Source organism: Oxyura jamaicensis, chromosome 6 (assembly GCF_011077185.1).
Source record: "Oxyura jamaicensis isolate SHBP4307 breed ruddy duck chromosome 6, BPBGC_Ojam_1.0, whole genome shotgun sequence".
Taxonomy (NCBI): domain Eukaryota; kingdom Metazoa; phylum Chordata; class Aves; order Anseriformes; family Anatidae; genus Oxyura; species Oxyura jamaicensis.
The window spans coordinates 27,223,020-27,248,224 of record NC_048898.1 but is presented as its reverse complement, the minus strand read 5'-3'; the positions used below and the strand labels follow the sequence as shown (position 1 = coordinate 27,248,224).

At 36.4% G+C, this 25,205-nt stretch overlaps 1 protein-coding gene across 5 annotated transcripts in view; it reads left to right on the top strand.

Moving 5' to 3' along the window:
• Window positions 1–25,205, top strand: part of NRAP (nebulin related anchoring protein) — a 50,583-nt gene that overhangs the window by 8,111 nt on the left and 17,267 nt on the right. For 2 of the 5 annotated variants that reach the window (XM_035330130.1, XM_035330128.1), the window contains exons 9-26: window positions 648–752; window positions 3,518–3,622; window positions 4,634–4,750; window positions 6,480–6,584; window positions 7,592–7,699; window positions 8,402–8,506; window positions 10,380–10,478; window positions 10,978–11,082; window positions 12,529–12,636; window positions 13,532–13,633; window positions 14,135–14,332; window positions 14,558–14,662; window positions 16,892–16,990; window positions 18,907–19,011; window positions 19,159–19,266; window positions 19,879–20,190; window positions 21,240–21,344; window positions 23,491–23,589. In XM_035330130.1, the coding sequence (XP_035186021.1) occupies window positions 648–752; window positions 3,518–3,622; window positions 4,634–4,750; window positions 6,480–6,584; window positions 7,592–7,699; window positions 8,402–8,506; window positions 10,380–10,478; window positions 10,978–11,082; window positions 12,529–12,636; window positions 13,532–13,633; window positions 14,135–14,332; window positions 14,558–14,662; window positions 16,892–16,990; window positions 18,907–19,011; window positions 19,159–19,266; window positions 19,879–20,190; window positions 21,240–21,344; window positions 23,491–23,589 (2,190 nt within the window). The remainder of the gene's footprint in view (window positions 1–647; window positions 753–3,517; window positions 3,623–4,633; window positions 4,751–6,479; window positions 6,585–7,591; window positions 7,700–8,401; window positions 8,507–10,379; window positions 10,479–10,977; window positions 11,083–12,528; window positions 12,637–13,531; window positions 13,634–14,134; window positions 14,333–14,557; window positions 14,663–16,891; window positions 16,991–18,906; window positions 19,012–19,158; window positions 19,267–19,878; window positions 20,191–21,239; window positions 21,345–23,490; window positions 23,590–25,205) is intronic. The other 3 variants (XM_035330129.1, XM_035330131.1, XM_035330132.1) reach the window with 3 other exon arrangements.

Here is a 25,205-nt window from a genome sequence, read left to right as displayed (position 1 = left end):
ACCCCCTCCCCCCCCCCTTTTTTTTTTCAGCAAAGACATATGTTGATTAAAAGACAGTATCAGATTATAGATACTACTTTTAGTTCAGCAATAGTGATGCAACTCTTGGTCCAAATTTGCAGGTTGATTTCATAAAATTTCCTTGATGACTGGGGAGATCACTATATTACTGAAACATGCCACTTTACTAATGGCATGCATATGACATTGTGGCAGATTAGTTAGGAAGAAGTGCTCTGTGGTAACCATGAATTTATATTACAATATTACAATCAGTTCTCTTTTTTTTTTTTTTTTTTTTTTTTTTTTTTAATCTGCAAAATCAGGGATTAGCCACTGACAAGCAGGCATTACTGAATACACTGAACTAATGGTATGGGTTAAAATGGCAATTTCCACGTTCCTAGTGTATTAAAAAGTACACCACTGTTTTTGTTTTTATATCTTCAAATAGCATATTTGACTTCTGCAGATTTGTGGCAATGGGACTTTTAACAATATTTTATCAACATGTGCGTGCCATGTATTGTTTTGTTGTTTTCTCTTTAATCTGCGTTTATTGTTTTTTGTTGTTGTTGTTATCAGTGTCTGTGTAGCAGACTAAACTCATCCAGATGATTCTTTTTGTTTTCTTTTTTTCCTTTTAGGTGAAGTATCATCAACAATATGAAAACGAGATCAAGGGAAAAGCCAGCCATACAGCTGGAACAGATGTTAATTTTGCAAGAGAAAATGTAGATCAATATGTCCAGGTATGCATCATCCAGGAGATCCCATGTTGATGTTGATCACTACTATGGCTGATTGCTCAAGACTTTAGAAATGGCAGTGAGACCCATTTTCACTTTGCTTTTCTGTATAAGAAAGGAAGGTCTCAAAGGAAAAGACAATGTGCAGTAACGTCATGCTATGAATGTGTAATGTATTTGGCACTGACACTTAACATATGGGACTGCAAGGTGCATGGTCCGTAAGGTATTGGGTTATGGTAGGGTCAGGTAAGACTTACTGTGGTAAATTTTATCTGTGTACATGTATGCACTGGACATTTCTATCATGGTGTTTTATGTATCACACTGAAATATGTTTACATGTGGAAACATTCCCATGCTGTTAGAAAGTAAATGAAAGAAAATGTAAAATCAGTCAGGAGAAAATGTGAAAAGGTCATGAAATGATAGAAGGTTAGTAGGTAGTTAAGCATGTTTTCCCTGCCAATATTTTGAGAAATCTTAAAAGCTTTGCAGTTCTGAATATGCACAACTGGCACCAAAGGTCATACAACTGCTTAGTTTTTGGCTTTCCTACAAAAGTGATACTGTAAGCCTGACAAATTGTAGTTCTACGTATGTGTAATGAAATAGGCTTTATTTCTGTTTTGGTCTGTGGCATTCTTCTTGTTTTTTTTTTTTTTTTCATTTTTAAGGGAATATAATTATTTTTGTGGTCTCCCAAAAAGCATCCAAAGTTCTATCCCAGTTAAGCTAGGCTTGTTCCAGGGAAATAGTACAGCTAAAATAGACCTGAATAGGAAAAGGAATTTGAAAATAATTGAATAGTGTTTTTGTATAAACAAAACAATGTGGTTAGTTTAAATTTGTCATCCTAGTTCCTCAAGAAACCCATATCCTTTGGAGAAATTAAGAGACAATAAATAAAAGAAATGTATTGTTCTAAGACATTTGGGGGTTTATTCACTGCCTCTTATCTTAAACCTGTATCTTGTGTGAAAAGGAAACCATACTTAAAGAATATGAGTTTAGAATATGTAGCAATCAAGCCTTCAATTAGTTTCTATCTTTTGAGCTACTACAAGTTTTAGTAAGAATAAACAAATAAAATGAGTTTGAAAATGTGCTAATTGCATCTTCAAGCATTGGAATACTTCTATCTGTAGAATTAATTTAAGTCTTTTTTTCTTTGAAAGTATCTTTGAAACTTCAGTCATGGACTTCAAATTTAATTTGTTTTAATCTTCATAGGTTGGATTCTGATATTTTTATTCAAATAAAAGAGAGCCACTGAAATTAATGGATCTTTCTGAGTGAAGTGTGATTTAATATGGGTAAAGGAATTAGAATTCTAGCTTTCAAGATCATGAGAGTACATCATATGTTTTATATATATATATATATATATATATATAAATACACATATACACACATATATATATATTATGAGGCAATTTAAAGAATCTTACTGTAAAATACCTGTGTGCTGAACACCTGTTCATTTTTTAAAGTCTTATGAGTGGCTAAAATTAGTTATATGGAATTTTAAAAATACCATTTTGGAATATGAGTGATATTAGAAATAATATAAAAATGTATATGAGGAAAGTACAAGGAAAAAGAAAATTACAAGTTAGTCTGGAGAATTCAGGCTTGTGAATGGCATTTTAAAAGACTAACTCAGCAGATTAGTCAGGGATATTTTTTATTTTTTATGCCTGTTTATAGAATAATTTAGATGAAATAACCGTAATTCTGTTACATTGTTTGCAAACTTATGATATGACATATCATAGCAAGTGACATTGATGTTGCACAGAATAACCTATAATGGATTGTTTTGTATTGAGAAGTCACAAGAGAAATACCTTAAATATTTATAGTCACTTCTATCTGTGCTGTACTCTCCATGACATTTTTTGACATGTCACACTGTATTTTTCACTTAAGTTGGCTCTTAATTAATAAGGAATTAAGAAAGAAGACACATTACATTATACCTTACTTGCTTGTATACTTGCCATATTCCTTCCAGATCTGGACATCTTTAGGGTGGTTATTTTGTATTGCCATATTAAAAAAGCTCCAGTATTTTGTTACTAAATCTTCAAAAGTCTTTTCAAATGTGCAAATTTACTTATAGTTTTAATAGTATTAATTCCAGAATATATATATTTTAACTCAAACAAATTGAATTTTGTTAGCTTGTTTCCTAAGGAGTTTACCACTATAATATCAAGGTGTTTGTGCTTAATTAATGAACCCCTCTTGAAAATATACCACTACACTAGAAATATATTATGTTTTGATCAGTTATGATGTGACGAATGGCCGTGATGAGGTCAAGAGACATCTATCAGGTCCCCATCCAAAATTTGAAAAGCTTTAGCAAATCTCCTGGCTGCCCAAGCCATTTGATGTTCTTTTAGTTTTTCAGGCAAGCATATATTTACAAAGACAGGGGCTAGCAGATATAATCTCTATAAGAGTTAGGGTAAAATTAGAAGAATGTACATTGTACACTTGAATGCTGTATTGAACCTTAGGAAATTTCTACCTAATTTATTATGATTATTATTATTTTGCAATGCAACACAAATAATTTTACAGACACAGTTAATTTAATAGGTAATTTTATTCTTAAAGTTGGTCACTTTATTCTCTTGTTTAAAAAGAAAATAAAAAGTAATGAACTTTCCTGCTAACAAGGACTATGGGGTTTTGTGAAATCACCCATGACCCCACCTGCTCATGTATGATGAGTAAACACCTTGAATTTTTTTCAGGATTATATGGGTGAATATGAAGAACACAGAGGGAAAGGAAGCTTTCCTGCTATGATCACTCCAGCTTATCAAAATGCCAAGAAAGCAAATGAATTGGCAAGTGATGTAAGTACGAAACCTGAATCAATACAATTCATAAACAATTAAAAACATCAGTTTGTTAGAGCAGTGCCTAGAAGGGAAATGCTAAAATTACACTTGAGAAGTAAACAACAATGACATTTCACTGCATTGCTGGGAACTGGGTGGCTCCGGGGATTAATAATATCCATTAATAGAAGGGGACACAGCTCCAGCTTGCATGAGGGAGAAGGTGGATGTAGCAACTAATGGGGATCCCTACTGTTAGGTTAACCCTCCTGGCAAATCTGCACCTGTATTATTAATGAAACCTTCAACTGCCTTAATCATCCTCTGGACTACTGTGGTATTCCCAGTAGTGAATAAATGGGGGATGAATGAGCTGAACTGGTTTTGATATTTTGATGTGTATCATGCCTCAAGCGCAAAGCAAGTCATAGGGAGGGAAAGAAACTATAGAGTATGACATTGTCACCTCATAAGACTGAGCTTATTTCTAGGCTGGTGATTTTCAGTTTTGGGTGGTAAGCTGAAGAATTGGCAAATAAAGATGGTGATGTGTCTTGCCATGCAGCCCATTGATTAAAGAGCCTCAGTCCTGCTTAAGGAGGCTGTTTGTAGCAGTGACAAAAATGAGGTCACTACCCTGTGGCTGCTGTGAAAAGTTCCTGTTAGTGACAAACTTTGTAGTGTGGACACCTGTCCCCTCTGGGTCTATCTGAGCTGATGGGCTCAATCTGTTTTTTTGGGGGAGCTAACAGATAGATGAATCTTTCAGATTGCGCTAGCCTGGACCAGACACGAGCAGTAAACTGTGAAAGAATCAATGTTACTTTAGTTTATGACTAAGAGAATATAAAAACCCAGATACCTTCTGTGCCCAGATCCCCTATGTTAATTTTCATAACTTCATAAATTCTATTTTATTATCAGAGCAGAAATAAGAATAGTGTTATCCCAGTTCATAAAATATGTCTAAATAGCAATAATGAAAATGTAGACATCTATTTTATATTTTTTCTTACTTCTTTTCAGATAAAATACAAGAAAGATCTTTCCAAGATGAAAGGTGCAGCTCACTTCCACTCTTTAACAGCTGAAGACAACCTAGTCCTTAAACAAGCCCAAAGTGCTAACAAGCTTGTCAGTGAGGTAAGGGGTTAAACTGATCTATGAACTGGTGTGAGACATAGCTCACACCATACAAACACTTGCATCTGATGAGTAAGGACTACAAGTGTAAAAAGCTGCTGTTTTTATTGTCCCTTATTTGACAGAAATGGTCTGTGTTTAGCACAGTAGCTGCAGAATAAGGTGCAAGAACAGATCGCCAAGTGCTGTTATCTGGCCCTGCCCATGACGGTGAATTATACCAGGAGGGCACTTCTAATTCTGGTCACGTGAAGAATAGAAATCTAAGAAAACTCTGGACAGTGCTCCTAATGTGCTGTGAGGTTATAGACTTGGCAGTATATATTTCAGTGTTTCAAAGAAGGTTCTAATGATAATTAAAAAATAATACCAACAGAGCCAAAATTTGTACCATTCTGTTAATGCAAATTTCTGTTTTCTTCCATGATGCAAAAGACTGACTTACTCATAATACATTCTTCTACTTGGCAAAGGAAGATTGCTAGGGAACTCTCAGTAGATTCTGAATTGTTAATTTATTTATATTGTCATATCAGCTGTAAAGCTATTAATAAATGTGAGTTTCTAGAGCTTTCCCATGACAGTTTAGAACTTATACTCTTGAGATGTCAAAGAATAAAACCTTCAATAATGAAAAACCCCCGGAAGTAGGACTGGAAGGGGCCTCCTGGGCCAGCGATTTCTGACTTATGCTGTTTTGGCACAGTATTGTATAATCCTCTTCTTTTAATTTCAAGCCTGCACTTATTCCTGTCCATTTTATTACTGTTGTGTTTTGTGCCAACATTGCCCATTAGTTCAAAAAGTTCATCCCCTTGCATGATTACCTTGCTGGGATGTTTACAGATAGATATAATTTTCTCTCTGCCTTTCTCTTCCCAGACTAAGCACACCAAATTCTTCCCTCATAGTCTTTCACTGCAGCTGTTACAGGCTGAGTGCATGTTCCTTAAACAGGAATGACTGTAAGAGTACGTAAGTTCCTGACGAGGTCTTGCTGGAACATGGTACATAGCACACGTGCTTCCCAGTGCCTGCTGAAAAATCTCTTCTTGCTCCTGCCTTGGACTTTTTAATGGCTGAATTACTTTGGCATCTTGCCATTTTCCTGTGATCAGCCTACATATGAACAGTTTTCTCGTTCTCAGCCTTTCCAGGTGATGAGCTCTTACAGTTGATTTTTTTCCGTGGCTAGTCTTTCTGTATGTTAACCTCTGCACTGCTGAATTCAGTTCCATTTCTATTGCTCCAGTTTTTAAGTCCTTTTAATATGCTGCTGAACATTCCTACTTTGGAGCAAAGGAACTTAATGAAAATATTAACTCAGTTGTCTTTAAAATCACTCTTAAGAATTATGCTAGTAAATTTCCTCCTGTTCAGTCCTTCCTGTTGAAAACCACACACTGCTTTTTCTGCTTTCATTTGGTTCACACCCACCTTAAAATCCCATCAGATACCTGTTTTTGCTGATGTTTTTCCACATGGTACAGTCTCATACACTTTGCTGAGGTTCAAGTGAATAAAAGTGATTCCATTTCTTTTGCCTATAAAATGAGAGCTGAGTTATATGAAGTTCATCTTCAGAATAATTTTCATTGTATGCCATCTGGTAAGAGACATGTATCAAAATGTCTGAACAGTGGGCCTGGCTAATAAAGGGTGCGGAGGAACTTGATAGAGCAAGTTAATGTGTTACCATAACTTTTCCTTGTGTCTTTTTGTCACCAAGGTGGAGTATAAGAAGGATCTTGGAAACAACAGTGGCTACAGCATTAACTACTGTGATACTCCCCAATTCAAGAATGTGAGCAAGATCTCAAAATACACCAGTGATGTAAGTTTTCAGAGCCTATTGTGGTTTGCTTAAACCTTACCCTGGTAGCTGCTGGAATTGCAAGTCATCTATATATGTGTTTCAGATAAGTGTGCTCTAGGAATGATTATAGCTGATTTGTCTCTTAGGCTAAATAACCCCAACTCCCTCAGCTTCTCTTCATTGGAAATGTGTTCCCCCCGATCATCTTCATGGTTCTCCTCTGGACCCAATCTAACAGGTCCACTCCAGGCTCACAAGAGCAGAGTAGAAGGGAAGAATCATCCCCCTCAGTTTGCTGGCCAGGATATCTTCTTAATGCAGCCCAGGATATTTGCCAAGCTCCAAGCGCACATTGCTGGCTCATGTTGAGTTTTTCGTTTTCCATTTCTTGACAGGAAAGGTAGGCAGGAGTTATTTTACCAGAGTTAATGTCAGAGAGGAACACGTTTCATGTGTGAAAGTAATCAATATCAATAGTGCTACTGCTTGTATCTCATTATACTGAAATATAATTTTGCTTTAAACTGCTTGCTCCCATTGTCTGAAATCCTGGAGCAGTAAATCTTATGTCATACAGATGAAATGGTAGGGTAGTTAATTTATCTCGTTGTTGAATTCCCTGCTTTGGACTTGGTGAAAGCTGTACCCAAACAGACAACTTTTGGTAGATGATTCATTTGTTAATGTACAAGTCATGCTTCCTTGCAACTTTATTCTATTTCTGATGAAATAACATGCAGCAATAGAGTGTTGAAACATCCCCTTTATGTGTCATCCAGGTGGTCTGAAGAATATATAAATAACATCTTTTAAATTAGGAAATTCACAGTGTTCTAGGCTTTATTTTTAAAGTACTGAGGTTGTTTGTGAACTTGTGGGTTTTTGTAGTAGTGCAACACTAGTATACCACAGATGTAATAATTTGTATCACTGCTGTAACACAGAAATGCATGGAAGAACGAAATACATTTTTTCAGAGCATTTATGCCTTTCTTTTTTTTTTTTGTTTTTTTTTTTTTGTACAGCTTAAATACAGAGAAACCTACCAGAACCAAATGAAAGGTCATTATATAGGTACTGGTATGGACAAACGAATGTTACATGCCATGAAAGTTGGCAACTTGGCGAGCAATGTAAGTCTTTTTTAATCATATTTGTATAGTTGTTGCTTTCTTTATTTTTTTTTTCCATAATTAAACTGTCAGGAAACTTTAGATCATATTGTACAGAGGATCTGAAGGCTAGATATGTTGGGAAGAGAGGAAATTCTGGAAACCCTTTTACACTGATTTATACCTCACTGTGTGGGAGAGGCTAAAATAAGCAAATTCAGTGATCTGGCAACATACTGAGCTCGTTCAGTTTTCTTTGACATCAGCAGGATGCTGAAGGTTGCTTGCTACCCTCCCTCAGGGTCAGACCTCTGGTGAAAAAAAAACATTCTTTAATGAAGATTTCTGGATTCCAATTTAATTTACTGGGTTAGTCAAGAAGCTGTTTCATTACATACTATTCCTTCAAGTACATTATTTACAAATCTGTAAGAAGCTTGAGAACTAAGTAGAAAGATAAAAGAGATGTGTCATAGGTGGAAGTTAAGTTAATGCTCCCACTGTTGGCACTGGATTAATTGAGGAGCTGAAAAAGAATCAATTAGTGGCTAAACTATGCAAATAATTTCATTTTCTTTGTCACTCACGACATTGAAATTACTTTGTTTCCTGCATTTAATATTAATATTATTGTTTCTCCTTTCCTCTTGACTGATAATTATTCAAACAAATGACAGCCTAAGAAAAAAAGGATGATTTTTTTTTGTTCTCCCTGTGTTTCAGATAGCCTATAAATCTGATTACAAACATGACGGTGTTGACTACAATTACCCAGCTACTCTCACTCCTTCATATCAGACAACAAGGAAGCTGGTCCCTTTGAAAGATGTAAATAATTTTATGTTTTTCTTTTTCCATGCCTTGCATGGCTCATCATCTCTCTGTAGGAGAGGTTGTGATGGATTGCATGTGTCAAATGATGATTTAATCATGGAAGCAAACAGCCAGTGATAAAAAAAAAGTTAAAGTAAAAAGTGCAAGGAGTTAAGAGGGCTTGGAGGAATAGAAAGTGCTGCCACCTCCTGCCGGTGGATTCAGTTGAGCACAGTGGGGTAAAATGAATTAGTTCTGCCCCATCCTTAGTCCGCTAACTTCTCACCATCCTGGATAGAGTCAACAGCAGCATCAAACACTGAAAGGACAGGTAGACTTCTCCCCTTTTGTGAATTTCCCCAAGACAGGTGTTTGTCTCTGAAGGGAAACTAACTGGCTATATAACCTTCATTATGCCACTGATTGGTGTGAGAGAGGTACACACTGTGCTTGAGTTTGAGATTCTGATGAAACAACATGAAGAAATTTGTGTACTGCTGTGGCTCTGCAGATAAATGGAGGAGATCAGACTTTAGAGGATACCATACTTTCACCTCACAAGCAGTGAAGTCTTGGTTTATCTTATCTAGCATTAGCAATCTAACCTGTGTCTTACTTAGGACCACAGTCACCAGGCATTACTCATGAAAATTGTCAGGAAGAGAGCAGCACCTCTACAGGGCATTTCAGACTGCTTAAGGTGTACATAACCTTTGAAATTCAAGAAACCAAGGGCCAGATGCCTTACAGAGGCCATCAACATTATATGAGATGTATCTTGGCCTCAGTATTTCTTCCAAGAAAAGGATGACAGCCTGAAGACATAGAATTAAGACCCCTGACATCTTTGAAGGATGTATTTGATAAACTTCAAATATAAGATGTGAAATTGCCTCTTGAGCAATAATTCCAGCTTTCTCTTTGAAAAGGTTTTAAAAAGTTAGAGTTCATTGTTTGATTACTTAGTGTGTGAGAGAGTTGTATTCTTAAAGACTTCAAAGTAAGCATGTCAGTCGTCAATAAGCAGAGAAGCCCTGGAACTGTGTCAAATTTGCCCAGAGAAGCTGTGGATGCCCCATCCCTGGAAGTGTGCAAGGCCAGGCTGATGGGGCTTTGAGCAGCCTGGTCTGGTGGGAGGTGTCCCTGCCCCTGGCAGGGGGTTGGAATTGGATGGTCTTTAAGGTTCCTTCCAACCCAAACCATTCCATGATTTTATGATTCCATGATTCTATAGAATGGTTTAGTGTAGCACTAAAGGCAGCAACAGATTTGAAAGAAAGCTTTTCCATGATGTGTTATCTTCCATAATTTGGGGCATTAATATGTTCTTTTTATAGCTTATTATTGCTGCTACCATGCTAACGTATTAGGAATTTTTTGGGCTCCAATCTACAAAACTCTTACCACACATGGAACTTCTGTGATTACTGAGTTTTAATCTAATAGTTAAATACAACACGTAAGAGTTCATTTGCTCTGTACAGAGTTGCATTGGGCAGACCTCTTTATACAGGAAAATTATAACTGTCAATTAGGATAGTCTGATAAAGATAAAAATAGTCTAAGTGATGGTTGGAGATGTCAGTTTTAGAGAAATGCTTTGAGTGCAGCTGAAACTGCACCTTTTTATAAATTTGTGGTTTTCAGTGAAAGGGCTTATAAGTGAAGTTCATTTTCAAAGAGCAATAAAAATTGTGACCTCAGACTAGGAATTTTTCAGAGCATTAACTACAGATCTCATCCAGGAGATTCTGACATTCGTCCACTTCTCATCTTATTATGGTTTAAGTTATGAAGATTAGCCAACAACATTTTGTCTACTTAATCTCTCATTTTCCAGTCTGAACGTTTCTTCTTTTATTAAATTTATTTATTTATTTTAATTTAGGTAAACTACAGGCAAAGCATAGACAAGCTGAAGTACAGCTCTGTTGCCAGTACTCCACAAATTGCTCAAGCCAAAATAAATGCACAGCAGCTCAGTGATGTAAGTTCTGTCAATATGGGCCATATTTTTTATTAGAATTATGAGATAACTTTATTTCACAGTGTTTGTAGCACCTGTTTTTATTTTTGACAGACAACCAGCAGATTTACAAATAAAACATGAATACAAAATGAATGAAATTACTTACAAAAAAATCTAGCAAACAATACCAGTAAATACAGTATTGTCTTCCATTTTTAGCAATCGTATTAGTGTGCTTTGTTAGGGATTTATCTTCTGTGCATTTTTTTAATCAGATATTTGCTGCTTATAAACAATCAATAATGACTCTATTTATAGAATAATTATTCTAATTCGTAGTACCCAGGTGAAAGTTATATTGGGTGTGAAAAGGTAATTATATTTGTCAGCCATAACTTTCACTATCATATGGCACCAATAACCTAAAATTCAACAGCAGTCAATCAGTGTAACAGGCATATAATTTAGTGAATTAAAAATAACTGAAATTGGGTTTGACTTTTTCAATTTATGACAGTTGAACTACCGAGCCCAGTATGAGAAGACAAAAACTAATTACACTCTACCTCAGGATGTACCTCAGCTAGTCAAGGCGAAGGCCAATGCTGAGTTATACAGTGAGGTAAGTCAAGTGATGTGGAAATGCTTGTATTCATGATGCCATTAAAAGGGAGAAACAAATGTGAGGATGATGACACTGTTTCTGGAAACATTTAGCATTTACACTCTATCTTTACCAAACAGCATGAGATATAGGAACCAGAAGAGAGAGGGATGCACTTTCAAGTACATTGAAACTGACAGACTTTTTTTTTCCAAGATTTTTTCAGATGATTTGAATTTATTTCATAAATCAGTGATCACTTCACAAAATTAACTGCTTTTGTGGTGGTATTCATATGAAAAAAATATATATTCAGTTCTAATAAATCAAAGGAAGTTTTTGCAATGAAAATGAAGTCCATGCAATGAATCACAGTGAGTTCAGTGAACTTCAGTCAAGCCCACCATTGCTACCATTCTTCATTCATTACAATATGTAGAGATTTACTTAGAGACCTGGATGTTAAAATAAAACACTTAGAGGAAAGCCTTAACCTCTATTCAAATTATTAAGTAATTATCAGACCTGCATGGTAGATAATTTTGTGGGGAAAAAGCCCAACAGATGACCAAATACAAAAACAGAAAGAAAAAGAAGAAAACGACAACAACAAAAAAACTCTAAATGTATTACTGGTGTGACTGTTATTTTTGAGCCAGCTTAATAATTTTTAATGGTTTTGAGTTGGCATTGCTGCAAGTTTTTCATGGCATATTCATACATTTTATTCTACGCCTAAGTTATATGTGAGTTTCTTTTGTGCTGTGGAGAAACACTCTTTGTGGCTATAATGTGTTGGGATGCATGCTCAGCATTAGATATTATCAAAAAAGTAAAAAACAAAAACAAACAAACAAAAAAACAACTACATCCAGAATTCAGAGGCTCACGGTTGAAGTTGTATGCATGCAAGCATACTTGATCCTGATCTAATGGAATTTAAAGTGGAACCTTGAAAAAGAGTTTAAATAACTAGTGCTTTAGCTTCCATTAACTTTCAGAAGTTAAATGTGATTTTCCCATCACTAGCTCTAGTTTGGCAGTGTGATGGGAAAATAAAAATCCAGAAACGTGTAGTGTGATGTCTGAAACATGTAGTGTGAACAGCACCAGCTGTTCCTCCCTGGAGATCAGCTGCTATTACTCTACAGTATTTGCATATTTAGACAAAACCACTTTTGGAAACCTTTCCCTCCTCCATGCCAAGAAAAAACAAGAGCTATGCATGCAAACCTGGTGCAAGTTCTGGGATTTAAAATGACTCTCAACTGCAATAATAAAACTCTTGATTCAATCTTAACCAATTAATTAACAAAAAATTATAACAAACTGTGATTTAATAATGTTCTAGTTTGTGGGCAGAGAGTATTTATACTTGTGTTTTGCTCTTAGTCATTCTCATGCTCATTTGAAGATCTTGTGTGTTCATGTGTTAGTAACATGTTGCTGTCTTTCCGTTCTCAGGTTAAGTACAAAGAAGGCTGGGAGAAGAGTAAGGGCCAGGGCTTTGAAATGAAACTTGATTCCCTGCCTTTACTTGCTGCAAAAGCTTCAAGGGATCTTGCCAGTGATGTAGGTTACATTTAATTACCTAGGAATTATTCTTTACATAAGTTGCTGTAGCACAGGGAAATAAAGCTTAGCTCACTTCACCTGGGTGTTTCAGCCCTGCATTCGGCTGTCATGCATTCATCTTTTTTAAAGGCAGATGAACAGCTGGAAACTTTCTCAGACTCTGCTATGAAAATTCACTCTCTGAAATTATTATTTTTTTAAATATGTGTATGGAAGGGAACAAAGTTTGCAAAAGGACAATGGCTCAATCCTCTCATATTAAAATTCAAGGTCTTGAATTATTTACAGCTTCAAAATTGCTGTTATCATCCACTGCAAAAGACTGTGTATTTCTTTAGTCTGTTTCTTTAACACAAACACATGCATAGTAAATATATATATATCCAAACTAACTGTTTTTAAACAACTTATCTCACAATTCTTAGCCTCTGGAGAGGTAGAAAAGGAAGAAACTTTGTCTGTAGTTGGGAAGTGTTCAGCAATGAAGATGACTCAGAAATCTCTTAAGAATGGAAGAGAATACAAGAGTTTTATTCTCACTCAGCTGCTCTCCTATCTCATTAAGAAAATCAAGTCTTGGATTTCTTGCTTGATTTTTACACGATTGGTTTAAGAACCAGATTATTTAGCTATTTAAATGACTTTAAAAGTCTGCAAACACATACATCTCAGAGGAGTGAGCCTTAAAGAATAAGGTTAAAGACAACATAAGTAATACCAATTTTGTGATTTGGGGAATTTCTGAGAAAGTCTGGGAAATGTGAAGTGACAAGATGCAAATCAGACTAAACTCTTCTAAATTTTGACCACCCAAATCATCAGTGAAAAACATATTGCTTATCTCTGAGGTAAGTGAAAAATGTTCTTTGACTTAAACTATTTTTTTTCACAGATTAAGTATAAAGAAGAATATGAAAAAACAAAAGGAAAAGCAATTGGAACCAAAGATTCAAGACTTTTGCACTCTCTGCAGGTGGCCAAGATGAGTAGTGAGGTAAATTATTTATTTCCCTTACTCAAAAGGTGTTTTTTGTAATTATGAATCTTTCAGCAACCAATACCTGACCTACCACTGCTACTGATGTTTAACTATAAGAATTGGAAGCCTTTGACAGAAACTGTTTTCCTTCCTCAGTCTGTTAATGTACAATGATTGCACAATATTTTTGTTCCCCTAGGGAATTTTGCATTGATGATGTCCTAATTTCAGAGCAGGAAAATAACATCATCCTATTAAAACCTCAGTATAACCACTTCTACACAGAACTTTCAAGCAGATAAAAATATAGTATAAAGTAAGATGTACTGTAATAGAGGGGGTGTCTCCAGAGACTACAAAAGTAATTCTGCCAGATGTTTTATGGATTCCTCATAGGACTTGATTTTAATTTTTTTTTTTCCTAATATGGAAACAAACAAGACTGGACAATTAAGATAGGCTTGACTGTGCCATACACTGATACAGACAACTTATTTTCATTCCTTCTGTTTCTAGATTGCCTACAAAAAAGATTTTGAGGAGAGTAAGACTCATTTCCATCTGCCTATGGATATGGTAAACCTGAGGCATGCTAAAAAGGCTCAGGCACTTGCTAGTGACTTGGATTATAGGAAGAGACTCCATGAATACACAGTGGTTCCAGAAGATATGAAGACGAAATGGGCCAAGAAGGCCTATGGACTCCAAAGTGATGTAAGTTAATATATATTCAGCCTAAGTATTACAAGCAATATAAATGTCTATAAACTTTTTTTCAGAATTTGACATTCTTATTTCACGTGGACACTCCTTGATTTGCACTATGACTTTTAAAAATGTCTTCAAAATGTTTTTTGAAACTGGCAAGTGTGCACATGTTCACATGCAAACATTGTACCTGTGTCCCCCATGCTAATAAATGTCCTTTTCCCTCAACAGCTTCAATATAGGTCAGACTTGATGTGGATGAAAGGAGTTGGGTGTATCACAGAAGGAAGTCTTAATATACAACATGCCAAAAATGTAGGAGATTTGGTCAGTGAGGTAAGCAGAGTACTCAGCCTTCTGTCTGTTGTTTGTTCAGAGGCTTATGCATGCTTATTCCACTGCATCATGTGGAATAGATAAGGAACTCCTATATTGAAAGGACATAATTTAGATATCCTACAGTTTAGGAGATCCTGGAACCAAGGTTAAAAAACATTTTCCCATTATATGATTATTGATTTCTGTCAAGATCGTGAGGCAAAAGTCCCCATAATTGTGCTTTCATCTCTTTTCATTCATGTACTGATTTTGCAGAACAGCATGGAAAGGAATCAGAATTTCCTATAGGATGTGCTACATGTAATGTGTAGAATTCTAAGGAACAGTGCTGAAAAATTAGATATTTGACAGCCATGTTTGGAAATTTTCTGCTCTTCAGCAAATAAGAGCTGTAACTTTACCGGCAGTTTCAGCTTGTGCTACTTTTCATCACTTTCCCTTGACTAATTCATGGTTCCACACTGCCATTAACCTTATGGAAGTACACTTCCTCAGCTGCTTAGGTATGGTTGAGTTGTTTCACTAGTGCTGGGGAAACTAGAGGATAGAAAGATGAATAAATTAGGGGAAGCTTGACAAGAAGGTTAAAATCCCACTTAGTGCTGGAGGAAGGAACGGAAGCCAGTTAGTTACTGGAGATCACACTCTCTGATACCTTGGGTCTCTGACATCCTCTCACTGCTACAGTAAAGGGAAAAAAAATACTTCTTCGAAACAAAAGAAGAGCAGCAACTCTTAGATCCAGTGTCTTGCTAGAGATAGACTGACATCTACTGCTGTGGTGTGCTGTAGTAATAATCACTTCCACCAATACTTAATCCATAATGATCTGCTTTTTCATTTCAGTGCTGTGTAAGGCCAAGAGATGGCTGACAGTGACTTAAACTGGAGACTGGTGGATATTTTTTAGAGATCTCTTACCTGGCATTTTGTCATTTCTTTGCAGAATGTCACTACATTGTGTTCCATGATATGTGACAAAACATGCTGGTTTTAATCTGCCTCCTTCCCTTCCAGGTTCCTAAAACAAAGTGATGAGCACCTCTTTGAAGTTCTGCATGCTTTTTTAACTTCTGTTTTGTGTTCCCCTAGAAAAGTCACAGCATAAACTGATCTGTTCACCCATTAGTTCAAACAGAAGGATTTCTCTCCTGAAATGCCAGATAATGCAAAAATGCAATTAAACCTCTCCTAGGTGGAAAGCCCCACCTTGTTGTGGAACTGTTAATACAGGAATTTGACTAAAGTATGCCAGAAGTGTTTGGCTGGTCTCCCCTCTTATTCTGTGGTCTTGAAAAGATGTGCTGAATTTCCTTGCACTGTCTCAAAGATAGATAGAAGTGCTTAGCTTGCTCTGAAATGTGTGATGCAGAAGACTTGGGCAGAGGTGTGGACACAAAACAGGCCTGATCCAAGGGCTGATGAAGTTAACGGAGGTTTTCCTCTTTCTTTAGTGTGTTTCAGGTGTAAAATAAAATAAAATAAAGTAAGGGAAGTCTTATTTAGCAAGCTAGAAATATTAGTCTGTATGCAAATTTGGCTATGCAAGTAGATTTCATTTAAGTATTGGCACCAGAGATGAATGGAGCAGGATGTTTCATTCCATATCCAAGACCTGAGCTTTGTGTTGGGCTCTAATGGGTGTTATTCTCAGCTGATGGTGGGGAAGATTTTGAATTACAATTAATTTCAAGACACTGAAATTTCCCATTCTAATTTAACTGATAAATTACAAATGTAAAACTGAAAAATAGCTCGTATGTTCACTGATTTGAACACCACATGCCTATGCTTGAGAAGTGTCACGTAAGAAAATGAGATAGTAATATTGACTGCGTAGCTCACAGGCTCTCATGGGCCCTGACTTAAGACAGCCAGTTTGTAAAGAGCACTTTTCAGTCTGATTGCAGCCAAGATCTTGTAAGATATGTGGCAAATACCTCTGCCACCAAAGATTATCTCTGCTTGCAGTGACAGCAGCACTGCATCTGGCATGCTCTCACACTAACCTCCTTGCCACTGTGGTCCTCTCAGCAGGAGACACTATCAGTGTATATTATGTGGAAGCTTTTTTTTTTTTTTTTGCTGATACTTATGCCAAAACTGCCTTGGGAATCGACAGCAGACTTCTGGTTCTATCGGTCATATGCTTTTTGAAAACACTGCATTTTGTGGGAAGGTAAATGTTAAAGCAACTTTTGTGTAACCCGCTTTAATTTGGTCTAGAAAAAATACAGACAGAAGGTTGATGCTCTGAAGTTCACCAGTGTGGCGGACAGTTCTCAGATCAAACATGCCAAGAAAAGCCAGGAACTGCAAAGTGATGTAAGTCCTTGACCATAATTTTCTCTTTGCAAGTAGTTTTCTCTTGATATATATGCTGAGGGTGGGAGAGGAGGGGAAGAAGAGCTCGCCATGAAAGCTTTCAACCTCTGGAAGTTCTTGAGATTTATTTCTAAGTGTTTTATTTGTTGATTACGTGAATTCTCTCATTGAATTTTCTGAACTAGAACAACAATTGCCCCCCCTAAAAAAGGGGAACAGAAATTTGCAAGCCAGGCTTCTCATAAATGATGTCAGTGGCCAGAGAAAGAGAGGCGATACCTCTACAAGACAGCCTTGGCAACAAACTCGTGAGTGGTGCAGGCAGGATTCAAGTATGGCTGAAATGTGTTAATGAGAAGTTGCCTGAATATTCCTGTGACATTAATGTCATCTGCACAGAAACTGGCTATCCATGAGAAAGTAAAGCTGATCCTCAGGCAGTGCTTCAAAGCTAAGTAGACATCAGCACAGAAACTGAGGTACATCCACCCCACGTTCTGTGCACCTCTCCACTGAGGGCCCTGTCAGACTATCTAAAACTGCATTGGCCATGTTAGATGACACATTCTTTAGCTGTTGCTGCTAAGGTACTTTTAGTAAAATAATAAAATAGGCATATTTTCCCAAACTGGATGCATTCAGAATGCTCCCTAGCCTCCCCTAGAGCCCAGTCACCCTGGCAGATGGTATTGCAGAATTCCTAGCAGGACCTAGCTGACAGCAACCCTTTTAAGTTTCCAAAAGAAAGGGAACCTGGTGTTAAAATTACTGACCAACTAATTTTGTAACAGAGGTGACTCACCAAGCTGTTTGTTTATTTATTTATTTATTTATTGGGGGGGGGGGGGGGGGGATTGCATTTTAATGGGCTCTTTCTTTAACTGAAGATACAGTCGGCTCCATCTACAGTCAGAACTGAAAATACGGGTGTTACATGAATGAAACATTATTGCCTCATGATTATTATTATTATTTTTTTTTTTTCTGGCAACTACCTTGTTTCCTTCTTTTGTTCCTTTGCATCAAGAAAAACCTCGCACTTACTTGGATGAGTGCTGTGTGTCTCAAAGATAACACCAGTGTGAATCAGAGGAGAGTGCTGGTCTCCTGACTGCTATTATTTATCTTCTATGCACTGGATAATGCTAGCTTTCTGAACATGTGTTGAAGGTGGAATAGTAATGCTGAATTTAGGGCTTTATACTAGGAATATTTTTTTTTTTTTTTCCATGAGATAATAAGAAATATAACACTTCATGAAATGGTACATCTTTTCATAGCTTTTCAATTGCTCTGCCGACAGCTTTATGGGGTTCTGAAACAGAGCAGCTAACTTCTCTGTTGAAGTTGCTCTGGGATATAAAATAGAGTTGTTTGCTACTTGGATCATAAAAAGGACCTTTATATTTTCATTTAAATGCTGGAGTATTATGTCAGCAATTATATTTAGGTCACACATTTTCTCTGCAGATTGGACTGCTTAGTGTTCTTCATTTTGTGCCTAAAACTGACTATTTTATGTCCTATTAAACTCTTTCATTCCACCTAAAAAGTAGCTGCAGTTTAATATTGAATGAAATATATTCTTATAGACATTTTGTATAGGCTATGAATTAATATCAGCTTTATAGGCAGTTAAGTAACTAACTTTAGGAAGAAGAATTAAAGTATCCTGATATGCATGTTTTTTCACTGCTTCCTTGAAATTTAACCATGAGTAATTAGGCCAACTTGGCTCTGTGGGTTAGCTTTTAAATTCAGACTTGACACACAAAAAAAGTCATGAAGCTAAAGACTGACTCACCAAATAAATTAACCCTAACAAATCCTTGAATATTTGGAGTGTTTCAATCACTATTTCTTCAGAATTAAACATGGGCTGTTGTTTGTTAACCACACTTGCTTTCTGTGGACAGGTTGCCTACAGGTCAGGAAAGGAGCAGTTTCTTCATCAGTACACCATCACAAAAGATGATCCTTTCTTCATCCTCGCCAAAGCAAATGCTGCCAATATCAGTGAGGTATGATCAGGATCAGATCCTTACACATAGTCGATGGTCATGGAGCATATGAAAGTCTGATATTACTTGGCAACTTCCACTCTGACTATAAAACAAGTAGAATATGTTGATAGTAATAAAAACACTGTGTTATTGTCATCTCTTCAGAAACTGTACAGAAGTAGCTGGGAGAAGCAGAAGAAAAAAGGATTTGTGCTTCGTCTGGATGCTTTGTCATTCTTGACAGCTAAAGCAAAGAGGGATCTGGCAAGTGATGTGAGTATGGACTCCATCAGGGTTCTTTGTCATTAGGACAGCTGACAGTCCAGGCTGCTACCAGAGTGTCAGGGACGTGTCACATCTGTCTCAGTGCCCTGAGCCACCCTCCTTGATTCATGCTAAAGAGCAATGGAGTAGTTGTCTGGGTGAATGGTATTCCGTAATAATTCAGAAGGCTTGCTCTGAGCAATTCGGTTATTCCCTACTTGCTGACTATGTTTTCCTATTCTCATTTTGACCAGAGGGTGAATTTTAGAACTCAAAGTGGGGTTCTCTTATGAAACTTAGTAACTTAATACATCTATGGGTGGCCAGAAAATCCCCGAAAGATTCTTTGGACATCAGTGCATATAGAATATTGCTTTTTCTAAAGATAACCAAAAAGAATATATTTCTTAGAGCTTTTTGAGAGCATATTACTATTGAGATAGGGTTTATTCTTTGTAGACATTAATTTCTAAGGCATTCCAGTTCTTTGTTTTGCAAATGGACTCCTTGTATTGGGGACCCAGGATGCCACAACACTGATACACCATTGCTTTACTGCTAGCAAAGGTGTCAGTTTCACAGCTTAGATCATTTCCTCATGGTCTATTTTCTTCTTCACAGATTAAATATAAGGAAGATTATGAGAAGATGAAGGGTAAGCTGATTGGAGTAAAAGCTGCGGAGGAAGATTCAAAAATGGCTCATTCCCTTCAAATGTCAAAGTTGCAGAGTGATCTGGAGTACAAGAGGGCATTTGAGGACACGAAGAATAAGTTCCACGTCTCTATGGATATGGTTAACCTTGTCCATGCCAAAAAGGCTCAGAATTTGGCTACAGACAAAGGATATAAGACAGCCCTCCATCACTACACTGCCTTGCCTACTGACATGAAAGTGGCGTGGGCCAAGTGGGCCTATGGATTGCAAAGTGATGTAAGTCCAGAACTTTCAACACTTTCATTCAACTCTTTCAAATATTTAGGGCTGAGTTTCTTTGGATGTTTATACTTTTTAATGCCATGACATATTTATGCACTTAATTTTTCAACCATTAAATAGCTAATATTAAAAGAGCAATTAACAACCACTTCTTTGCTCAAGAGACATATTTAAGGTGTTCAGTGTTTTTGAGAGGAGTTATGATCATACTTATGATCATAGCTTCTTCAAAGCTTACATTAATAAAACCCTATTAATCACATATGATGTACATTTATTTATTTATTTTACCTAATGTATAGGGAGGTTAAATAATTTATGTAAAATGCTGATAAAAGTCCATGTGGAGACCATGTACTCAGCTGTAACCATCAGATACACTGTTTGACGCTGTATGTAGTTAATCTAAGTCAGTCTGCCATCCTGAGGTTTTAACTCAGAACTTTTAAAAGAAACTAAGATAGATATGGTCTTGTTGAGGTGCTGAAATGCTTCTGGCTTCTTTGAGAAACTCAGCTGTACAGCTTGTACAAGCTTTTGGAATTTAGTAGGCTGTTAGTAGAAGAGGTTTTGTGAGGAAACTGAAGCACATCTGTACACTTGCTCCTTATAGACACATGGAAAACAAACAACAAAATGCTTTCCCTCCAGGACAGCAAAATTGTTAAGGGTTAGGAAATGGTAATTGTCATTTACATATAATTGCAAATCATGAATAATCTTCTAAACAGCGCACACCTGATGCTGTGTACAGTGGAACTGATTTTCTTTTTTTGCTAAATTAGTGTAAAAATTACAAATGACAGTAAGGCGTAGGCCTCTTCTACAAATTGCCTTGCAAAGTACATTGCACAAGTGCTGGTGAGTCCTGATACTGCTATCTCATTCTGTAATTTATTTTGCTTTCCTTGCAACTGCTCAATAGCAAATAAAACACAAGCGGGAACTAATTTGACTTGGATGTTGTTCCTGAGATTTCTGAATCCTTTAATGCCATTTTAAGTGTATGAACACCAACAATAGGATGATTTTTCCTTTGTCAGAACCGATACAGAGCAGATTTGAACTGGATGAAAGGAGCTGGATGGATAGCCACTGGGTCATTAAATGTGGAGCAAGCTAAGAAGGCAGGAGAACTCATTAGTGAGGTGAGATTTCATGACAGCATGCAACAGAATTTGCTGCATAATGTGTGCAAAATGTCTGTATAAAATTAAAATAATTTCCACTCAAAGGGGAAAGAAAAAGGCATACCACATGAAAGCCCTCAAAACCAGGGATAGGACTGGTAATTAGAGGGAAACCAGATACCAAACACACACCAGTAGGAGCCCATATAGCCTTTGCAAAAACAAAGTAGGTGACAAATGATATTATGAATAATAATGGCAATCAAACAGTGCTCAATTGCTACCCACTAGCCTACCTTTTTAATGAAGCAAAACAGGAGAGATGATGAAAAGATGCAGTCATTGGACCAAGAACCTTCTTTTGTAATGGATACACATTCCTTCTTGCTCCTTTTCCAGATATATTCACGTTAGCTATTGAAATTCATGTAGATATCTCTGTATGCAGCTACATATATATGTCTGAGTAGTTTTCATCCTCATTTCTCCCTGTAGCCAGTGCTACTTACAGAAAAGGCAAACTCTAGAAACATTTGTGCCAGTCCCATGAGGCCTTCAAAGGAGGTACTGCTGGAAATGGTTAAAAGGTTCATTGTATTCTGTCTCTTATTTCAGGAGGAGTCCTATTGGCCAAATCTGCTGCACTAGGAGACTGAATTTTGTGTTTTTTTTTTTTTTTATTTTTATTTTTAGATAGCCACTGGTGATACAGGAATCATCTGTCCATTTGCTCAATGAGAATAACAGTATAACCACTGGTGTAGTGTCATGGTTATTCTTCCACATCTGCCTGATTCCTAACACTACTTTTTTTTTTCCTGTACAATTATCTGCAATGAAGAAGGGTGTTTTTTCTTAGACACAAGAAACTAGATCCTCAGCTGCTATAAAGCAAAGTAGCTTCATAAAAGCTAGTACACCAATGTCAGCTGGGATAATAACTATATATAGGTATACCATTTTGATGTACAGTAGTGGCGAGTTTGCCATGTAGAAATTTGAACTGGTAGGTTGTTTATGTCCACGTTTTTTGTGAGTACTAAATTTTAGAAGAGTATGAATCTCCTTCCTTTTTACATACAAACTAGGAATTACTTGTATTACTACTAAAAAGCAATATTATTTCTCAGAATTTTTGTAGAGATTTTCTGGTCAACTCATATTTGTCTCTACAACTGAACAGAACAGTGTCCCCACTCTTGTCCCCATTTAAACTCAGTAAGATTGCTCATTGTTGAGGGTTTTCTCTCTGAAAGTAAAACATTGTTTAGAAGCTTGTGATATCTTAAAAGATTGAATGTGTCTTACATAGTCATTTATTCTCTAAAGAATCAAGATGTTGTCTGAAGCTTCTGTGGATCATAGCTCAGTTTAAAGGAGGATGATATGCCTTTAAACTTGAGCACTGAGATATTCATGGTTCTTTTGGAAACTATATGTTTATTGACGTGAGAGTTCATCACAGACATCAGGAAAATTTAGTACGTGCTATTTGGACAAGAGATAAGAGTTATGATGGGTATAGGACAACTCAGGCAGGAAGGAAGATTTTAGAAACTGGACCATATGGAAAAAGTATGAGTTTCCCATCAAACAGCCTTCATTTTAATTATGTATATATATAACAAGTTTTCTGAGAAGGTTCTGTGGGTCCTTTCAAACAAGCTGAATTAATATCACATACCATAACAAATAGGTACTATGTTAATGACTGCACATATTTGCTATATGTAAGTTAGGAGGAAACCTGAGTCTTGAAACAGTAAATTTAACTGCTGCCATCATTAACATACCACAATTGTATATAATTTCTTGCTTAAAGGAACCATAAATAAAAAATGTAATCAGTCATACTGTATGTGAAGCCATCTGACAAAGATTTTAAAATCCTGAGTCCTGGAGTATTTTAGTAGGCAGAACCTGATTTTGAAATATTTTCTTTATATTTATGGAGAAATACTTTAATATTAATTGGCAAAAGGTTATTGTTAAATCGAAACAAATATTAATCTGAAAGTACCTAGGACATAAAGATGAGGAAAGAGGAATAATAATTATGTTCACAAATTCACTCTAATCTCCAGCAACCTATGATTTTTCTCTTTCAAATAGCATGAAAGAGCAGCACAAAATTCACAGCTTTGATCTTTTTTCTGCTCAACAGAAGAAGTACCGTCAGCATCCATATGCTTTGAAGTTTACCAGTATTAAAGACACTCCTGAGATGATCCAGGCTAGAATTAGTTATAACCAGGCTGTGGATGTAAGTTATAATGTATATACATTATGATTATAAGAGTGGTATCCTCTTTGAACGACCTGATTGAAGCACTGGCTTTCTCTCTCTTTCTTTCTCTGAGATTATCCTTGGGAACCATGAAACTTCTGTGTTCTGGTGTGGTGCATCTCACAAAGAGCATGTTTCTAACTTGGAATGGGAAGTCATAGTAATCCCACTGAAGTGAATGGGAATTTCATGTAAAAAGGGCTTTCGGTCCTTTTTTTTTTTTTTTTTCCCAGAAGTAAAATTTAAGAGTAAAACTGACCTTTGACCTTTAGAGGCTGTTGGCCTTTTGAGATTCATTGAGGAAGAACATATATGGGGTTCTTTCTTCTTTTCAAACAGATCTTTCAAATTTCAATTTCTGCATATTCTTTGGAAAGAAAATGTGAGGCAGCATGACAAGGAAGAAAAAATAAATTATTTCAAACTGTCATCCTCCTGAGAGAGAAATCCAGAAGGGGAAATGTTAAAGGGAAGAATTGAGGCTGTTTAGTGTTTAAACATGTTTATTTTTAATAGAAGAGCGATTTAAAACCATTGTAGACTTAACTGGGATAATACTGAAGTAAATAATAAGCAAAAGTCACTCAAAAAAGACAAGTTTCAAACATGAGAGGATGTTTCATTGTGAAAATAGATATTTTTAAAGTGAAGAAGAAGATGAAAGACTTTGTGTAAAACACATGCTATTGTAATACTTATAGTGTCTATGCCTTTGGTCTAATTAATAAGATCCAAAAGGCTTACATCTCAGGCAGGATAAATAAAAGTCATTTTGTTCCACTGAGCCACAGTCAAAATCAGTCTGCTGCTCTACTTCTTCACACGTGGAGTTCTCATTAATTTTCCTCTCATGGAGCTGCATTACAAGTGGGTCTAGTTGCTAAAGAAAGCGTCAGCAGGGTGAAACAGTGAGATGTTCGTTCTAATCTAGAGGGTCCCAAACCCATCACACAGAAATAATAGCCTGGGAAAGGCAAGCTGGGTGGTCAAGACATGGGCCAAAGGCCAAAAAAAAGTGGCTATCTGTACTGGGCTGAAAACTACCATATTAATGTAAGAATAAACCAAGAGAGGAAAGAAAAATAATTTGAAGGAGGTGATCTGATTAGCCATGGTAGGTGAAGTTCCAGTTAACCTCATAGAATGCCTCTTACCTGTCTGTAGACATCCAAAAGTTCTGAACCAACCCTTTGTTCTTCCTCCAAAGACTGATATGAGTAGCCCACATAGACACTTTAGGATGGGATCAGTCACCTTCTGAATTTTTTGTTTCTTGCCATTGACTATTGACCAACCCCCTTGCAACTATCTCTGGAAATAAAATTGAAGTAATTGCACAGATAATTGTCATAGTATTCATCTACTAAAATTGAACAAATTTGGAAAGATGTATTTGGGGAACTTCAACTCCCCAGATTCCTGTGGAGTTTCAGAAGTGCTGGTGGGCCTCTCAAGGCTTAATAAATACTGTTTATTGTCCCTCTCCTTATTCACGTATGTTGGAAGTCTTATTGAATTAATGTTCAGATAAATGAACTTTCATAGTAATTGATCTATATGCTCATAACTTCTCAAATACTCTAGCTGCTGTC